Source organism: Argiope bruennichi, chromosome 6 (genome assembly GCF_947563725.1).
Source record: "Argiope bruennichi chromosome 6, qqArgBrue1.1, whole genome shotgun sequence".
NCBI lineage: Eukaryota > Metazoa > Arthropoda > Arachnida > Araneae > Araneidae > Argiope > Argiope bruennichi.
In genome coordinates, this window is record NC_079156.1 from 70,827,057 (window position 1) to 70,846,647 (window position 19,591).

The 19,591-nt window shown below is 32.2% G+C and overlaps 1 protein-coding gene across 1 annotated transcript in view; it reads left to right on the plus strand.

The window, feature by feature from the left end:
• The window catches only part of LOC129971770 (uncharacterized), a 41,550-nt gene that overhangs the window by 15,076 nt on the left and 6,883 nt on the right, over positions 1–19,591 (plus strand). Inside the window, exons 8-12 of the mRNA XM_056085747.1 lie at positions 2,304–2,364; positions 8,654–8,711; positions 12,076–12,102; positions 13,688–13,711; positions 15,776–15,810. Coding sequence (XP_055941722.1) covers positions 2,304–2,364; positions 8,654–8,711; positions 12,076–12,102; positions 13,688–13,711; positions 15,776–15,810 — 205 coding nt within the window. The remainder of the gene's footprint in view (positions 1–2,303; positions 2,365–8,653; positions 8,712–12,075; positions 12,103–13,687; positions 13,712–15,775; positions 15,811–19,591) is intronic.

The window sequence follows — 19,591 nt, forward strand, 5'->3', positions numbered from 1 at the left end:
CACATTCCACATTTTCTATTTAATTAATACAACAGAAAGCTCTATAAAAATGCTTTGGTCAGTGCTTCCCATGCTCTGAGTGAAGGGATAAAAAATTGCTGACCTAAACGAATTCTTCTAAAAGATCCCCTATGATTCCCTTGCCTGTTGTCGACATGTGCAGGAAATCCCTATCAAAATCTCACAGTATATAATCACAGGGATAAATTTTTCATTGGTTTTTCCTCATTTTTGCTCTGATATGATAGACATTTATGATAATTATATGATAGACGATAGACGAATTTTATAATTTTGTTAATAAAAAATATAATGTCAATGGTGAAGTGATTATTCAAATATTGAACTCTTCCACCTCATACATAATTTCGTCTTTGCCTAATCAACAAGATAATGCGTATCCGGAAATGAATATCAAATAAGCTGTGTATTCAATGATCTGGAATGCTTATTCCGTTTTGCATTTAGTAATAATAACTGATCTCTCATGAAAATTTTCATCTGAATAGTTTTTTAGAAAATTACTCAGTGCAAACTTTAGAAGCGTAACCTATAACCAAAGAAAATGAAAATTTAATCAAGCAGACTTGCTTCTATCGGGGCAACAAAAATGGGGCTAAAATTCATAAACATACAATGAAAAATACGGAAAATTAAAGCGAGAGGACCGAAGCGAAACTTGGATGTTAGGAGGGAAAAAATTATCAGCGCTTGAACCATTGGCCCGTCAGAACATTCGTATCTCTTGCTTATTGGTTCATTTACAGCCTCTATTTTCACACTTTTAAAACTTTGATTCATTTTCGTTGATCTTCGAACTCTCAGAATGACAAAATAGGCAAAGAGCATTGAAGTCTCAAAGTGAAAAAATAAAGAAATTCGATAAAAAAGGGAACATTTAACTTTTTAAAAATGAGCTCATTGATTTCTGCGCTCTACCACCCTAATAGATGAATCGCCATTGTTTGCATGCGTAGTAGTCCATTTGGCATCCACTCTTCTTGAGGACTACCCAGTCATCGCATGTCAGCTGTACTTACGGATCATTATTAAAATCCTTTCCTCATCGAAAAACTGAGCTACAAAGTATACACAAACTCCTGAACATTCAACGTAAATGTCCTTTCCAATAACGACGGTTTCCGTTAACACCTTCTGCCGTCAAAAAATTAAATTACTGTGCTTTGAGACAGTTTGCAGAAACATGACATTTCTTCCTTCAGTTGCTTCTTTTTCATTTAAAGATATACCAATGCTAACTTTTATACCAGATTTCTCTTGACTTACACAGCATCTGCAAGAGAAACGAAAAAGTTCTACCATGAAGAATAGTGTGGCAACAATTTTTCAGTTGGTTGCTTGGGATGTCTCAGAACCAGCTGAATCTAGACATCTCAGAATCGCATATCATTTCTAGATTGGAACCAAACAGTAGATGGCATTACATGTGCGCAGAACTCGCGAGCGTTCTCTAAGGGACTCTTTATTTCAGCATTCCATCATGAAATTCAGTGATCATAATTACCTTATAGAGTTAGCATGAAGAGACAGGGATCATAATTAATGATGTCACAGCTGAAGTCAGCAGACTCAAAATTTAAATTTAATATACATAGTTCATATAAAAAAGTAAAACAAAAAACTTTTCCCTTTCCCAAATATGCATATCAGCATTTCAATTGTTGATAATATCAAGGTTTTATTATCCTTTTTAATCAAAAAATAATTACACATTTACTTGCTTGTTCTCTCTTTTGGGGGGAGGAGGGAAGGGGCATGTGAAAAATATGTGTAAAGCGCTTCTTTATTGTTGCTTCAGTCAAAATGTATTGCTTGACTGGAGTCGCCTGTGAAGGTGACTCCTATATTTTTTTTTTTCAAATGAACTATGCATTTTGGATATACTGACGTCAACTCTGACATCATTGGTTAATGCTCATATTTTGTACAATTTGAACAACTGAGATAGCATTGGCTATGAGCATTAAATCTTGTTATGAAATGCTAAAATGAAAATTTTCTTAGGAAATGCTCGGGAATACCATCTACTGTGTTCTACAAGCATTTCCTTCTCAGCATTTGCAAGTCATTCCGAGTCGTCTGCATATGCTCTATTCTTCCAAGTAGTCATGATACTGAAACGCAACACTTTGTATAATTAGTACTAGAATTAAAAGTTAAAAATTTTAATTTAGAATAGAATATATCAGATTACTTACTTTTTGATTATTGACATAAAATTTTGAAAAACATCTTTTGCGGTAATAGATAACTTATATAAAAACTTATTTTACATATTACAGATATAACGAAGATTGGACGTAACTGTACAAATCTACTACAGTATTACAACCAACCCTGTCAGTAAGTGTTTAATATTCTAATCTATCTTGTAACAGTAAAGTATAACATGTTTTTCAATAAACATACTATATTAGCAGCTTTATTTCTATTATATTAAATGTTTAATTCTTTATTGAGAATATTCAACTATCAAACAATATTTTAACTTTAAGAGAAATTATATAATATATAGTTTAATTAAATAAACGTTCCACTTTTGAAGTTAGCTAAGAGATAACTCAAACCCTAATTAATAACCCTGGGATAATTAACTGCAGCTTAAATCCTGCTTACAACAGAAATAAACACAAAAAAATACATTTAAAATCATATAAATTAACAGCAGCATATTAAAATTGCTACTATGAGATAGAACTAAAGTGAAGAAAATTAACATTAATCTAGTACTAGAGTTCTAATTAGACTTTCACTCACTTTAACAGCATATAAATTAAACTTTGTCAGCGACTACATTTCTCCTGTCAGACCTGAGTGACTAAGAAGTGACGGAGCTCCTAGCACTGGAAGGGGCTTATCCTCGGTCCGCGCTGTCCGTTAGAAAGGTTGACTTTGAATAAATTGATCTGAACCGGCTGAAGACCAAAAACTAAATGCCCTAAGGTGATCTCGGCGAAGCCATGACTTTCCTCACTGTGACTAAAAATCCAACTCTAATGAAATTGGGTTAATCCGGAGTAAAATATTGTCTTTTTTTATGTAGTTTTTAAGAAAAATGCATATTATCTTCAAATGATTTCGAAGGATCATTTTTGGCTAGTTTGGAGCAACGAAAATGACACTTTTCTAATTTTTAATTTAAAACAATGATGTATTGATTAAGTTCATTTGCTGGCTTCCTGGCCTAGGGTAGCGCGTCTTTCCCTTGATCTAGGCGTCCGAGGCTCGAGTCCTGGTTCGGGCCTTTTTGTTCCTCCCCTGTGTTCTATCTGTGAGGTGTGTGAAAATGGCCCCCTGTAAAAGGGGGTTGTGCAAGCGAATGTGTGTCTCGTCTTCATATGAGCTAGCAGACTTCTGTCTTCGGGTGCTCAGGGGGTCCTTACCCTGAGAAGTTACTGCAACCTCCCTTTCCGTGGTAACACGGACACGACATCATCATCATAAAGTTCTTTTTTGGTTTCCGCTCTTTAATTTACTGGGCTTCTGATACGATTAGAGGAAATTCTTTGAGCTAATTTTTTGCACAACAATTTGCACTAATTTCTCTAAGTTTTTGAAAAATTTCCTAATTTTATTAATACCGGAAAAAACTAAGATATTTACTTCATTTCTATGTAATTGGCTATTTTTTCTTGCTTCCTTTCTTAAATTTGGCTGTGGTTAAGTGCACTGAAGTGCCAGAAAAACTGGTACACCAATCTAATATCGTGTAGAGCTCCCACGGACGCGTAGAAGTGCCGCAATAAGGCGTGGCATGAATTCAGTTAATTTGTGGAGATATTCTGTAGACAGTTCACACCATGATTCCAGCAGGACAGTCCACAAAGCCATGGGAGTGAGATCTGGTAGAGCTCTTCTAAGGTGAGCACGTTGCAAGACATCCCGGATATGCTCGATAATGTTCATGTCAGGGGAATTAGGTGGCCAAGAGAGGGAACGAAATTCAAAAAAATGCTCCTCAAACTACTCGGTAGCTACTGTTGGCCTGTGGGGTGGCTCATTATCATGTTGGAATTGTCCACGTCCAGTCAGAATGCACACAGAACACGAATGGATTCAGCTGGTCGGAAAGTTTATTAACGTACCGTTGACCTGTCATGGACGAGTCTTGACATATCAACTGTCCCATTTCAAACCAAATACACACGCCTTATACCATCACAGATTCTTCAGTAGCTTGTATAACTCCTTCTAGGCATGAAGGATACATAGATTCATGGGGTCTTTGTCCACACGCGTAATGGTCATCCGCCAGATACAATTGGTGACATGACTCGTCAGACCAGATAACGTTTCTCTAACCATTAAGACAATGTTGGAGAACACAGGAAAGACGCAGAGCTTTGTGCTGCTCAATCAGAAATGGTACGCGAGTTGGTCCGCGGCTGCGAAAATCCATATCAATCAGAATACGTTGCACGGTGCGTGCCCTGACACTTGTTGATGGGCCTTCATTCAAATCCGCAGCAGTTTGAGTAAGTGTTGAACGTCTATCTCGTGTAGCGATTCTTTTCGTGTGCAAAAATCCAAATTTCATTGCTACTTCGGAAATGCTGTGCATCATCTCTCGTGTGCCGACGATAAGTCCCCGTTGAAAATCACTTAAATCTTGATAGCCTGCCATTGTAATAACAAGAATCGATGTAATAGTCTCTTAAGACATCTGTTATCTTATATACGCACTCTCGACACCATCGCGTTCGCTGATTGGTAGAATACCACCATTATCTGCATATGACCTGCTTATGCCAGTTTTTCACGCTCATCAGTGTATAATACTTCTTATTACTAGCACGTAGCTGTTTTTGTGTTGCATTTTTTTGGATATTTAGGTATCTATTACAACCCTGATTGTTTACCAATCTCCCTTTATACTCTGTCCATCCTCGGATACAGAAACCTCTGCACTTTTGCACATTCGTCAAGAAACGTTTATTTTACCAAAATAAGGTTAAAGTGAAGCATGAAGTAAGAAAAGCTTGCATTTAACAATAATTAAATAAAAGATTATTTGCGGATTTACAAGCCTAATAACAAATAGTAAATATTCGAAAAATTGCCAAAAAGGGATAAATTTACTTTGAAATACTTTAGATTTATGTTAAAATATCTCTTTTTATTTGTTATTGAGTTTTTAATGATATAATTATAACAATTTTTAATGGCAGAATATAAAATATTCTTAGTTTTATAATACTTTAATTAGGCATATGAACAATCAATACAAAAGTTTCGAATCAAAATAAAACTTTGTGTTCCAAAATAACAAGCAGAAATACATCTAGCGCACTGCGCTCGTCTTACTGCACATCATTTGTTTGAGAAGCAAGATCCTTCGAAAGTACTAGTCTCAGGATACTAAAAAGAACGGTAATTAGATAAACTGCTTAACAACAGAGGGAGGCACATTTCTCTCAGCAACACAATCCCCATATGTCCCGGCGTGGATCATTTCCTAAAGGTTCCCTATCAATTGATATTTGATTAGTTAAATTACCGATTTTACTTTTTAACATCACAATCTCATTGTCTAATATCTTTTGACGAGAAGAATTCTTTTCAGACTCAGAAAGGACTAATATATAGAGATTTGTCAAAATTTTGTGATCAAATGTTTAAGCAATTGCAACATATTCTCTTTTTATATGTACTTCAGATACAAGAAGGCAAAATTTTAGCAATTTGCAAGGAAAACATTTAGTTTTCATATCATCTAACAAATTAAATTTACGAGAAAATAAGAATGTGCTCTATTTGGTTAAATTTAATCTTTGAAGACATTTATAATTCACCATTCTCTTTTTTTTTATGGTATATGTTTTGTTTATATGTCAGTGCTATGGATTGAGATGTAATTATTATAGGTGAAGTGAAATTGAAATAAAATAAAAAAAATTGAAACCCTGTGTATCGGTGAAAAGTTTCATATTTTCTCTAAAAAGTAATGCTTAAAATATTAAAAATGAAATATAATAATAAAAGTATCTATTCTTGTCAGCGTACTAACTAGGGATTGCAATACCGGTATACCGGAATACCGAATACCGGTATTTTGAGCCATTTGTACAATTTTGTAATACCGGTATTCACAAGTTTAAATACCGGTTTTTCGGTATTTACTAGAAATTTTTAAAATTGTCTCCACTATATGTTCAGGTATCGCGAACATAGCAATATAGTATACGTTTTTGTTTTTATGTCTCCCTAACGGGGGCAATTAATTAGCTAATTAATGGCTTAATTAATTGCTTAAATCTAAATCAGCGAGATATGGATTATCCCTGAAAGAAAATATTGTATCCATAACGACTGATGGAGCAACAATTATGATAAAAGTTGGAAAGTTGATTGGTGCAAATCAGAAGTTGTGCTATGCACATGGAATTCAATTAGGAGTAATAGATGTATTATACCAAAAATATAAAGAACAGAAGAATCCAAATACTGTGGATATAGAAACTTCGGATTCCGACTTTGAAAAGAGTAAGAGTGAGAGTGATATTGACAATGAAGATAATGACAATGTAATTGTTGAAGAAGATATTGCTAATGAGGATGAAATATTAATCTATCTATCTGCTATATTAACCTATCTATCACTATCTGCTCCCTATAATTTATAAAGTTCGAAAAATTATTAAAATATTTAAACGTTCCCCTATAAAAAGGATATATTACTAAAATATATACTAACTGAAAATAAAACAGAATATATGTTAATATTAGGTTCTAAAACACGTTGGAAGAGTTTACTCCTAATGATGGAACGATTTTTGAAACTGAGAAATCCAATCCAAAAAGCAATAATCGACTTAAACCTGTAAATTAATTTTTCAGATAGTGAATTCGACTTAATATCCAGAACTATATCAGGTCTACTTCCAATAAAACTGACTATTAAGGCATTATGTTGGTGAGATTCTAATTTAATTACAGCTAATGCAACAATAAATTTCATATTGCAGTTACTGAAAGAACAGCACACATCACTATCTGAAGAATTATATATTACATTGAAAAATCGCACAGAAGAAAGGGATACCGAAATAGAAAATGTCTTACGATATTTACATAATTCTAATGATTTTAAAAATGAAAATGAAAAGAAGAAAAGAAAATAACCAATTCAAATCTGATTAAGTTAGAGTAAAGTTTCTTAAAAAATTTTTCCCACAAACCTATCCACATTCAGAATTCGGTTCAATTATCGAAGATTATGATGTCACTACTGTCGATAGTGAAAAGGAATTGTCTCTTGAACAAAAATTAGAATTAGCGATAAATAAAAAAAATTCAACGAACCAAAATAGAATACAGAAATCAGCTATATCCAAAACCATCGGACGAGAAATCGATTTATTTGAAGATGAGGGATTTAGAGGTAAATACTTGGAAAAAGTACATCGTGCATTGCTAACAGTACCACCAACTAGCGTAGATGCCGAAAGAGCGTTTTCGACAGCTGATCATTTTTACACAAAATTACTTTTCAGGTTTAATGACAGTACAATTGATGCATTAGGTTTTTTATGTTTTTTTAGATCATATTTCAAAAATTTGTAATAGTACCACAAACTGAATCGTGATATTTACACTTTTTTTATGATTTAAATAAATAAGATGTTTCTTTAATTTTTTGTGATTATATACTGTTATAATTTATAAGTTACAAATTATTTTTTTGTGATATTTACACTCTCTAACAGAACTGGCAAATAAAAAAAAGAAACACCTGTGTTTTCTTTCTTTTTCCAAAATTTCTAATAACGGTATTAAAACCGGTATCCCGGTATTCAGATTTAAAAAATACCGAATACCGGTTTTGAAATTTTGCTCCGGTATTGCAATCCCTAGTACTAACATTTAAAAAAGGATTTTTTTTAACCAATATTATGGCACAGATGTTAAGTAAACCGGAATTTTTATCACTTTCTTAATATAATCTAATTTTTAAACGAGGCTTACGAATTCCTTTCTTTTGATGCACAGTATAATGAATTACCTTACAGTAAGATTTCGGACTATATTTTAACAGGTAATAAATACTTGCATTTTTTATTTTTATTTTTTTAATTAAATATATTTTATATTTGATTAATATAATTATCATAGAATATTGTAATAAATTATTCTCATATTGTTTACCAGATGGCACCACTTATAATGAATCGAAATTAAATTTAAATAAGTAGTTAATTTTTTTTCTTCTGATATTGTATTTTTATTGGACACACTCAAATGTAACATTTTCGTAGCTCTAATGCTTCAGAACGTAATTGATAAAATAAATTTCAAAATTTCATTCTGACTGAATTTTTCCATTCCAAGACTGAATCAAAAGAAATAAAGAAATACATTTATAACAAATCCGTATCACACGATATTCTATTCTATGAGAAGGTTTCTTTAAATTCAAATAATGATTTGTTTGGCAGAATGAAAAATAATTTAGAATAAGTTTTTCAGGCCTAAAACAGAAAAAATGATATACAACGTCTAAATCAAATAAAGTTCAAATCTTTTTTTTTTTTTTTTTTTTTTTTTTTTTTTGTAATTACTATGTGCATAGTTCTATATAATTAGTTTTCACGAGCAAACATATAAGATTTTTTTAATTCTTTTTTTTTTCTAGTTCGATAGTGTATGATGTGAAAGTTGAAGAGAAATTGGTACATGTTAAAAAACAGCTGGTGAGTGCAATCTTTCAATTTTCTCTTTCATAAAATGTATACCACTAAGAGTGACTATTTTATACAACGAAATGGGGCATTCTTTGTACAAATCAATAAATTATTAATATATATCCATAAATGTAAATTTCAAAATATATATATCATTTTAGTGGTATTTTTTTTTATTTATAAATAAGTGAAAGATACCAAGCAAGATTTTTGTATATCTAAAAATATTGACTTACTGTTTGAATTTATTAACATAATATATTTTGCCCTTATATAAAATTTCCTATACGAAACGCTCTTGCTTAAGGAGCAGTAAATTTTGATTGTTCTATATACATAAACGGGTATTTAACAGCCCCAAAACGAATGTGCTAAATTAAGAAAGAATTTAACGTGTAATATTTATATCTGATAATATTAAAAAAGCAACAGAAGGGAAAATAATATATTTTTTAACTGAAAAATTCTCACTATATTTAAATATTGTCTCTTCGTTGAGACTGTTTTAACTTAAATTGTTTTTCAACTATACAGGATATAAAACTAATACAAAAAGAAATAGACGCCACATAAAAACTTACAGTAGAAAAGCGATTTCAATATTTTAAGCCAATCAATGGCTGTGTCGCGGAAGCACTGCGCCAGGATTGGTAGATCTTCGAAGCTGTCATTGAAATAATCTGAAATCTTCTGAAATGTCAATGTTCAAATCTTCATTGCTCTTTCACTTTTATTGGTAAAGGAGTGTTTTTTTTTTTTTAAATTTAGAACGTTTTCATATCTGGAATAACAGGACTAATACGATCAGAAAACTGTATAAACAATAAAAATGTGTAATTTTCCAGCAAAAATTTTTTATTGAGTCAAGCAATATAAAATGCAATTCTATTCCAATTGTAAATATACGCCTAAGTACATTTAAGGAATTAATTATTGGTCCATGATTAGATTGGGTACTCTGTATTTTATTTTTATAAAAAAAAAACATTTTTCATATTTGTAATATATAGCAATATATTGATAATCAGTCCAATGTGAATCGCTTACAATTTATTCTACGTCAGATTTATCATCAGGAAAAGTAATGCTGCTTTTTTTTAATCTTTTTACAGAACTACACTCATGCTGAAAACTGTAAATACGTACATTCAATATAACTAAAATGCGCATCAAACATAAAATGTAACTGAACGGTCTTTTGGAAGAAATATTCATTTAATTACAAGGGGTGTTCAAATGAAAAGGTACGAAACGATACTGTGGGTATAAATGAAAACTTTATTCAAAGTATACACCATAGGCCTGAGCACAACGATCCCATTGATTAACGAGCCGAAGGATTCCTTGTTCCCAGAATTCCTGTGGCAGTGATGACACCCAGTCTTTCACAGCGTCCTTGAGTTTGCCGTCCGAGTTGAAGCGCTTCCCTTTCAGATGTTTTTTTCAGGGGACCAAACACATGAAAATTGCAGGGTGACATGTCCGGGCTGCAAGGCGAATGGTTGAGCTGCTAACACTCGAACTTGGCCAGTTCCGCGTGTGTGACCTTGGAGACGAGTGGACGGGCGTTATCATGGAGCAGAACCACACCTTCCATGAATAGCCCCGGTTTTTTTTTTTTTTTTTTTTTTTTTTTGGTCTTGATGGAGTCTTCGGAATGTCTCACAATACACATCGGAGAGTCAGACAATGGTTCTGAAAAAACGTTTGAAAGGGAAGCGCTTCAACTCGGATGGCAAACTCAAAGACGCTGTGAAGGACTGAGTCTCATCACGACCACAGAATTCTGGGAACAAGGAATCCTTCGGTTCGTTAATCAATGGGATCGTTTGCTCAGGCCTATGGTGTATACTTTGAATAAAGTTTTCATTTATACCCACAGTGTCGTTTCGTACATTTTCATTTCAACGCCACTTGTATTACTCACTATATTTAAATGGTGCTTTATGTAATACTGATAAATCTCCTTAATTGTTTCTAAATTTATTTACGAGAAAATTTGAATCAAAAACTTATATCTAAAATAAAATATATATAAAAACTTACTGAGATATTTTGTTTTGTAATTCCATTTTAATGGTTAGAATTTAATTAATACATTTGATACATATTTTTTATTATATATATATATATAATTTTTTCAGTCCAGTCGTTTCAATAAAGGAAATAAAATAAATATTTATATATATATAAAATATATATACGCTCATAAGAAAAGTAGACTATATATACATATTTACTTATTTATTTAAAAGCTCAATTTTAGACAATTATACAATAGCCTTTTTTTAACTTCTGACGGATTCATAAAACTAAAGAAAAAAGAAAAAATATCAATAAAAATATTAATTTATTACCAAAAGTTACGTACAATCATGGTTACTTTTCGACATAACCATCGTAACGATTCAAGCGTCGTATGGGTGGGTCCGGCGTCCTATGTTGTTACTTATGCACTTGCCCTAGACAAGACCACTGTCAAACAAGTCACTGTCACAAGTCAGCGATTTAAACCGAGTTTTACGGTAGCTTCTGAGATTAAGAACCCCTGAGTACCCGAAAGCAGAAGTCTTACTTCTATCTCATATGCACTCACAGAATCGCTTGCACAACCCCCTTTTTTGCAGGGGGGCTCTTTCACGCCCCTCATAGATAGAAAACATAGGAAGGAAAAACCATGCCCAAACCCAAGACACCCAGATCACGAGGAAGCCACACTACCCCTAGGCCCGGACGCCGCCCGTTGTCTTATCATCTCTTCGATAATCATTTCTGCCACTGATGTGAGATGGTCTTAACATTTCTTTGAAACTTCTCATTAAACTAGAATTATTATTTTAGCATCTTAGCTAGTTCTTCAATTCAAGGAAGAAATGAAAACCACTTGGCTCTCAGCCACATTCTCCATGAACGCAGACAAGGAAAAAAAATCTATCGCAATAGAAAATCTTGATCACTGAGTTGATTAAACGGTTCGAAAGAAACGATGGCATTGAAACCCTAAGCAACAAGCTGGCCGAACAGTACGCCAAGATTGGAAGGTGAATGTTTAGATATCCATGTTCTATATTCATTTGGTCACATCACTGGTGATAATGCTCTTTGTAGAGGAGATTGAACACTTGGATCACTGTTATGGTAAATGCCAGAATCTTCATGGTAATTATATCGGAGGGTAATTATATTTGTACATAACTTTTGGTGATAAATTCATTCTGTGCTTTTGCATTTTTATGGTCCATCGGAGATTGAAAAAAAATGCGATTCTCTGATATTTTTTATATTATCATTTTGTTAGAGATTAGAATAAACTATGTATATTATGTATGTTAGAACTAGCTATGAATTAATATATGTATATTGATATCCATAGACCAGTGCCACCAAAGGATGGAACGAGGTAAGTTTTTCTCGTTTTGTTTTCTTTAACTTTTTGAAACACTGAAAATTTATATAAGCAGAGTGATGCAAAATTCATCGTCCTAAGCTTTTAGAGATAGTAAAAAGCCAACAAGCCAAAATTTTTCAGAAAATATAACTGCAAATGCAGACTGGATGAGTTGGAGGACATTGCAATCTTATTAATAGCGACCATTCGTCTAATTGGATTTATTTCTTATAGGTATTCTCAGGTAAGGGTCTACGAAATCTCGATTTCGTCTTAAGAATCTCTATCGCGTGCATATTTTCTAAAATTGCTAAACTCTTTCGAAAGGATTTGAAAACCTTCGCGTCATCTTTCTGAATTGTGCATGATTTTCAAAGCTGCGAATTCTGAACATTTGTGTAACATAAAATAGACATATACTGTTCAAGTATATTTCTCCAAGGGTGCTTCAATTTTGGAAATGAAAAGTGTCACTGGAGAATATAGTAATGATGGTGTTCACTGACCGGCTGATCCATCGTTCTTTACTGTATATACCTCTGCCTGAGGAGTTGTCACATGTACCACTAAGAGAATTGCTATTATACTACAGAGTTCGATTTTACTACTTATGACCGATGGCGTATTAATAGTATTATGGTAGAATCATCCATTTTGTTCCGGTAGGATGGGAGGGAGGTACTTTTTCTGGCACTTTCGTAATCTATAAAGGATAGCAAAACGAAAAATTTTCACTGATTATTAGTTTGTCACTTTTGCATCTTTTATTTCATCGGAATTGGCGCTTCTACTCTTGCATTTTTAATTAGATTTGGTTCGTTTTTGTTTTCTCTAAATCCTCTAAAAAAGATTTTCAGTTAACAGATGAATTTTTAATCACTCTATACACATGAATAGAAATAAATAAGTACCTAAAATATTTATAAATAAATGAGCAAATAAATTAACTTTTATTAACAATTCCTGTCTATTGCCGGAGAGGACAGTTTGTGCAATAGTGAAATATATTTCTTTCCTCTGTAAATCAGCAATGTTTAAACAATGCCCCACTCTCAACAACAAGTCCCTTGATAATATTTTTAAGCTGGCATATTTTTTGTGAAATATATGAGGCAAAAAATTGTACAAATTTATTAAGATGCGCACAAATACAACGCTGTACAGGACCAACTGGTGAACATAGATTTATGAAATTTGGCACATTTTGACGGATCACTAAAAAACGGACGGATCACTTTCTGTCAATCACCTCAAATTCCTGATTACCCTTTATATATCTAAATGATTTCCACGATTAATTTCTATGTCATTTACATTCCAATTCCTCCAGGGAATAGGCGACAGTTGAATAATGCCGTGTGTAATTTTTATTAAAATAAAAGTTAAATATTAAAAGAATAAGAGTTGTGGCTATTATTAGTTTAAAAATAGTCGTTTACTCTTACTTGTCCTCTTTTCCATATTCGTTTTTTTTTATTGGAATCTGTTGACAAATACAATTTTTATTGCTATGTTAACTAAATTTCATTTCATTAGTTTTTATACATTGAAATTTCCATTTTATTGAAACATATTAATTTTTCTTTCTTTTTTTCAGACTATGTACTTCAGCAGACGAGGGGTACGTATAAAATTTCTAACCAACTTAGACAACTTCATATGTTTAAAAAAAAAATTCTGAAATAAACATGATATCTCGCCAAATTTTGCTACGAAATAAAAACTTGTTTCGTAAAAGAGAATAACGATAAACAAGGATTAAAATCTTAACTTGTTGTTTTTTAAACCAACGTTAATCGTTTTTTTTTCTTAAAAATTATTTAGCAATGATCGTGTTAAAACTTGTAAAGTAAATCAAGTCTTTTCCACTACCAAATACAATAAAGCGTCCTTCATTGGCATGTCGGACGCATAAATGATAAAACGTATAATCGGCTTTGGTTATTACAAATCAAGAATTATTAATGTAAATTCGTTAAAAATTGGTAAAATTTTACAGATTATCCAAGTATAAAATTTTACAGATAATGCAAGTATAATACAAATGGTACTGAAAGCATTCATTAAATTTTTATCATAAAAGTGAGAAAAATCATGTTTTTACTTGTTTTGGGAACTAATTATGCATTTCTCATTTTATACGATTTATTTATTTCATTTCTTAAATGATTTCATACTGAGTTTTTTTACTTATTCCGGGAATGCTTAAAGCATCTAGGTTTTAATTTTCTTCCTTTCTTTTTTTTTCTCCGATTTCGTTCTTTTGATAATTTATGATTTAATTATTAATGTACACAATTATTCGCAAAACCCTTTTTAATAATACGACAGCAATTCCCCCTCTCAAGCATTGAAGGACTTTAAAATACGGCAAGACTGGAGATGATTAAGCTACGAAATGAATTTCTGACCAAAATATATATGCAATCGTGGTTATTTTTCATCATAATTCAGTGTGGAGTTTCAGGCACTTGTGATATCAATGGATCCGTTTCCCCAATCCTTATTAGAAAAACTGCCAAATTGAGAAGAAAGATAAAAAAAAAAAAAGTTATCGCCTTTAAGGCATATTTTCCAAACAGGAAAACAACGCTACAAGACTATCGCAAGAGAAGATCTTGTTTAAATAGTTGATTAAAGTATTCGAAAAGAATGCTAGAATTGCATGTCGAAATTGCAACTTTTGAAGATGAATGTTTAAATATCCATATTCGTTCCTTAAAAGTAGCAAAATAAAATCGGGGCCACAGTGGCAAGGCCACCAGAAGGTTTCACGTTTGAGACCCGATTCCAACGAAGAACCTTTGTGTAAGCTGGTGCACATTAAATCCATCTGGAACCAAACATCCACCCTCTAGAACTTGGAGAAGGGGGGAAGTTGCCAGCTCAGCTCAGGTGCCATCCTAGTCATCAGACAGTGGTTTAAAATTACGAGGTCCATCCTAAAATAGCTCTAGTGTTACTTTGAAACGGGACGTTAATATAACTGAATTGAACTAAATAAAACCTCCATACTAATGTAGAGTTTCAAAAGGAACGTTAAAGCCCGTCTCATATCACTGGCGCCCAACGTTTTTCAAATAGAGAATGGAAAATTCGTTCCACGATATGGCAATCCTGAATCTTCAAGGCGATTATATTAAGAAGCGACCATGGATGCACATGATATTTGGCCATAAATTCATTTTGTTCTCTATACTTGTGTTTTTTTTAATGGTTCAACTGATTTTGAAAGAAAAAAGAAACAATTATCGTATTATGATGCCCGGTTTTTTGTTTGTTAGTTTGTATGTTTTTTGTTGTTGTTTTTGTTTTTCGCTTTTCAATATGTTTTTATGTTAGATAAAATAACGCCGTTACTAAAATACCATATGTGGAAATACCGTCCTATTTCCTCAAATCACTTAGTCCACATTAAAAAGTCATTATCTATTAACATATTATACAGTATTTTAAAAAAACATTAAAAACGCATTGGTATTTGTTACTGAAAATAATAACCTTTTGTGCGCAAAATATTCATTTTGAAAGATTTTTAATGCCTTTTTCTTTGCCCGTTTTTTCCTTCTGTGTCTAATCAATTGTTCAGTAAGATAATTAATTCTATTCTTTATAAAACAACAGTAGCAATATAACACATTTTTGTCACATACCATTTTCTTTAAAATGTTATTTTTATTTTCAGTTTGATTGCACTTTATATAATAAATTGAAACGCCGGTAAGTATATTTTGCAAATTCTTTGTCTTAAGTAATAACTTGATCTAATTGATGCATTTAAAAAAATAAATATTTATCTCATACTTTAAAAAGAGTTTTGATTTCTAGCCTAAGTTTTCACATTTTTATAATCTCGAATCTGAATAGAAAGTAATTGCTAAAAACTTTCAATTTTGAAAATTGAGTATCAAGATTCGTTTGCCTTTCATCACCCACCATTTTCGCGAAAATTTGGTACTGCCATCATCCTCAGAAATTGCAGCGATTTCACCTCTTTGAAAGATAGTCAGCCAATCAGTATGCTGTATCTCTTACTCATATTTTTGTAGATATGAAGCAATTACATTACTCTATTTTCTCTTTTGGATAATCGATGGCGATGCTTGATTAGGAACGCATCCCATAGTGCATTGCGATTGTAATTATAATGAGGGGAGATGCTGTTCTGTTACTGAGGTGCGCTCCTTAGTGTCTTGTCTTGTTTTTCGTGTTTTTGTTTGTTTTGTGTGAATTGTGATCATTAAAGAAATGTTCCTGAAAACATACATTCTCTTGCTTCCATTGCACGGATCTTAATGATCTTCACTGCACTACAGATATTTATTTTTATTATACTTTTGTTGAAATAAAATGTATTTAAATTCGGTTGTCATGACTAAATTAATCTCAGCAACCAGGCGGATTCGACTCCTGTATTAATACTAATAAATATCTGGAAAATAGAGCTTCACTCAGGACTTTTTCTTTTTTTAATTTTTATAAGTTGTGTTTTTTTTTTCTGAGAAAATATTTACATACGAATCAAATACTAATAGCCTATGAATGTATGTTTTTCAATCTTACCTAAGTATGAACTGGTCACTTAAATGAAAAAATCCTGAATGCACTTAGCATAATGCATATTATTCGAAACAATGCGCTATATTACAGTATTCATTTTACAATTTATCTATCATCTCTTACATTTTTGAACTTGCACTCAGTTTTATCAGGGTGAAATCGGATCCGAGGTGGCACTGTATAGCATTGTCAGGATGAGAGCAGATAGAAAAAGGCCCAAATAGTTAGTTATGAAAAAAATGTTTTGTGTGTGTGTGTGTGTGTGTGTGTGTGTGTGTGTGTGTGTGTGTGTGTGTGTGTGTGTGTGTGTGTGTGTGTGTAATATTGCATTGTTTATGAAAGATGTTTATATAAATAAATTTAAAAAGCAAAAATTTTAAATAATAATACATAAATTTTAAAAAATGAAGCTAAAAGCACAACACGAACCGAGAATCCGCAACACAAGCGTCATTCATTCTGTTCTGATCACTATATTGCACTGTCCACACGTTGGTGTGGAAGTTGAATATACTTATTCTAACAGTTAGTTTTTTTAAAAAAAAATGGTTTTCTCTCTCTGTGTGTATATCAGCGTTTCTCAACCTTTCAGTATTCGCGGCCCAGTTTTCAATCATAATTTTCATCGCCCCCCCCCCGATTACAATAAAATGTATACAACAGTATTGTATATTGAGTACTTTGAATTCTGTTTTTAAATTATTTTTAACTAACTGCCAACACAAGAGTAAAAGTGAGCCAACGTTGGCGAGAAACCATATTTGGAATTTTGCGAAGCGGGCGGTAAACAGATAAAACGAATAAAAATGGGTAAAATTTAAATATTATATTTCAAATGAAACCCAAAAAGAGAGATAACGTTAAAAGAATATGAAAGTAGAAAAATTCGTTAATGAAAATTAACCTATACGGGGTGAACTAAATTTAGAAACTGGGAATACATTTTTTTTTCGAATAATAAAAGAAATAAAACAGAAGCATGACTAAACAAAAGAGAAAGAAATAAGTAATATTTGTGGATGGGAATCCTCACGACCCATGCCGTCTTGAGCATGCATAGAGCAAATGTTTTTTCATAGGTTGAAGGAAAACGTTCGATAACGCAAATTTCAATTCCAGCTAGTCTTATTCAAGTCGATCTTTCTATCGCTATCGAATATATCATGAATATGTATGTTATATACGTTTTCGTGTTAATTGCAATTCGCCATATTAAATATTCACGGCAGCAGATTTATGCAGACTCATGGATAAATTTTTAAGCGAAAGTAAGCGAGCATTAGACGATAGTCAAGCATCAACAAATACACAGACGAGCGTGGTTCCGAAAATAAAATCAAAAAAATATTCTCACGAATACTTAAATTTTGGGTTTACCAGTACCGAAGTAAATGAAGAAGAAAGGCTCCCGTGTATCATTTGCTCAAAAATGTTGGCTACAGAAAGCATGAAACCTAATAAACTTAAACGACATTTGGAAACGCTTCATAGTGAGTATGTCAACAAACCCAGATAATTCTTCGAAATTAAAATCCGGTCCAATGTCCGGAAGATTCCAAGGTATACAAGCACTTGTAAAACAGAAATCACCTCAGTGCGTCTGGATACACTGCATGATCCACAGAGAAGCTTTGGCTTCGAAAGAAATGAGTCCTGGTCTGAATTTTGTGTTAATTATGGTTGTAACCGTAATATATACTTATAATAAAGCTCAATGTGTGTGTGTGTGTGTGTGTGTGTGTGTGTTGGCGCTCTACAGGCCAGGTCATTTGACATACAGCTATCAAATTTGGTACATGTATACCTTAGAGGTCGGGAATGTGCACCTGGGGTCCCTTTTTTTGAAATTTTAATTAGAATTTTAATTATTAATTAAAAACTAACTTTCCCGCCAAAAAAATCTTCAATTTTCCCCACCGCCAACTTTTCCGCCAAAAAAATCTTCCATTTTCGCCACCGCCAAAAGAGTAAGGCTTCCGGATTTTTTTTCTCCCAACAGTAATGAGGCTAGGGTTAGTATTTTTCGGCGGATTATTTCAAACGATTCTGTTTATTTTCTTAATGTTCGATGCATTTAAAATTAAACATTGTTAATTAATCGATCCTTCAGATTCATTCTGAAGAACTTTTGAATAAAAATAAAACAGAATAAAGGAAATTAAAAATTTCTAATCCACATAGCGTTACTCCAACTGGCGTAGAAAAAGAATCACGTATTTGCGTTACGTAACTGGCGTTGAAAATTCACGCATGCGCTTTGTGTTCTGAATTCCGCATTGTGTTGACGAATTATTATCAACCGATGCGGACTTGATTTAAATTTTTTTTAGGTTCGTTGCATGTTTTTGTAATTAAAATGTATTTATGTTAGTTATATTTTTTTTGTATATGCTTATAGTTTTAAGTGCATCGTTTTTTAAGTAGTTTTTTTAAAACCTGTTTTAAACCGTCTATTTTAAACGATTCGTTTCATTTTCTTAGTGTTTGATGCATTTAAAAGTAAACATTGTTAATGAATCGATCTGCTCATGATGAATCTAAGAAAATTTTGTTGACAAATTCTTGAGATAATACGTAAATTGAAAAGGATATTCTTTAGTGCCCATAAAGTTTAAACGCTGAGTGACTCTATTTTCATTAATCAGATTATAAAAAAATTCTTTGTTTCAGTAAAAAATATTATTATATTAATTGCAGATTAATTCTTTCCACTTTAATTTAAAACATAAATTCTACGGGTGCTAACAGAAAATTAGAGAGATACATATTACGTTATGACTGAAGGCCTTTATAATATTATGAGTGAATTATATGACTATCAAAATTTGAAGTTTTAAAATATTTTGATGAAGAAGCTATTAAAGTAGGAATTGCATAAAATATTTAAATATAAAAATTTTAACGAGCATTAAGATTGGCGAATCGGTTGGTCTACAAATTC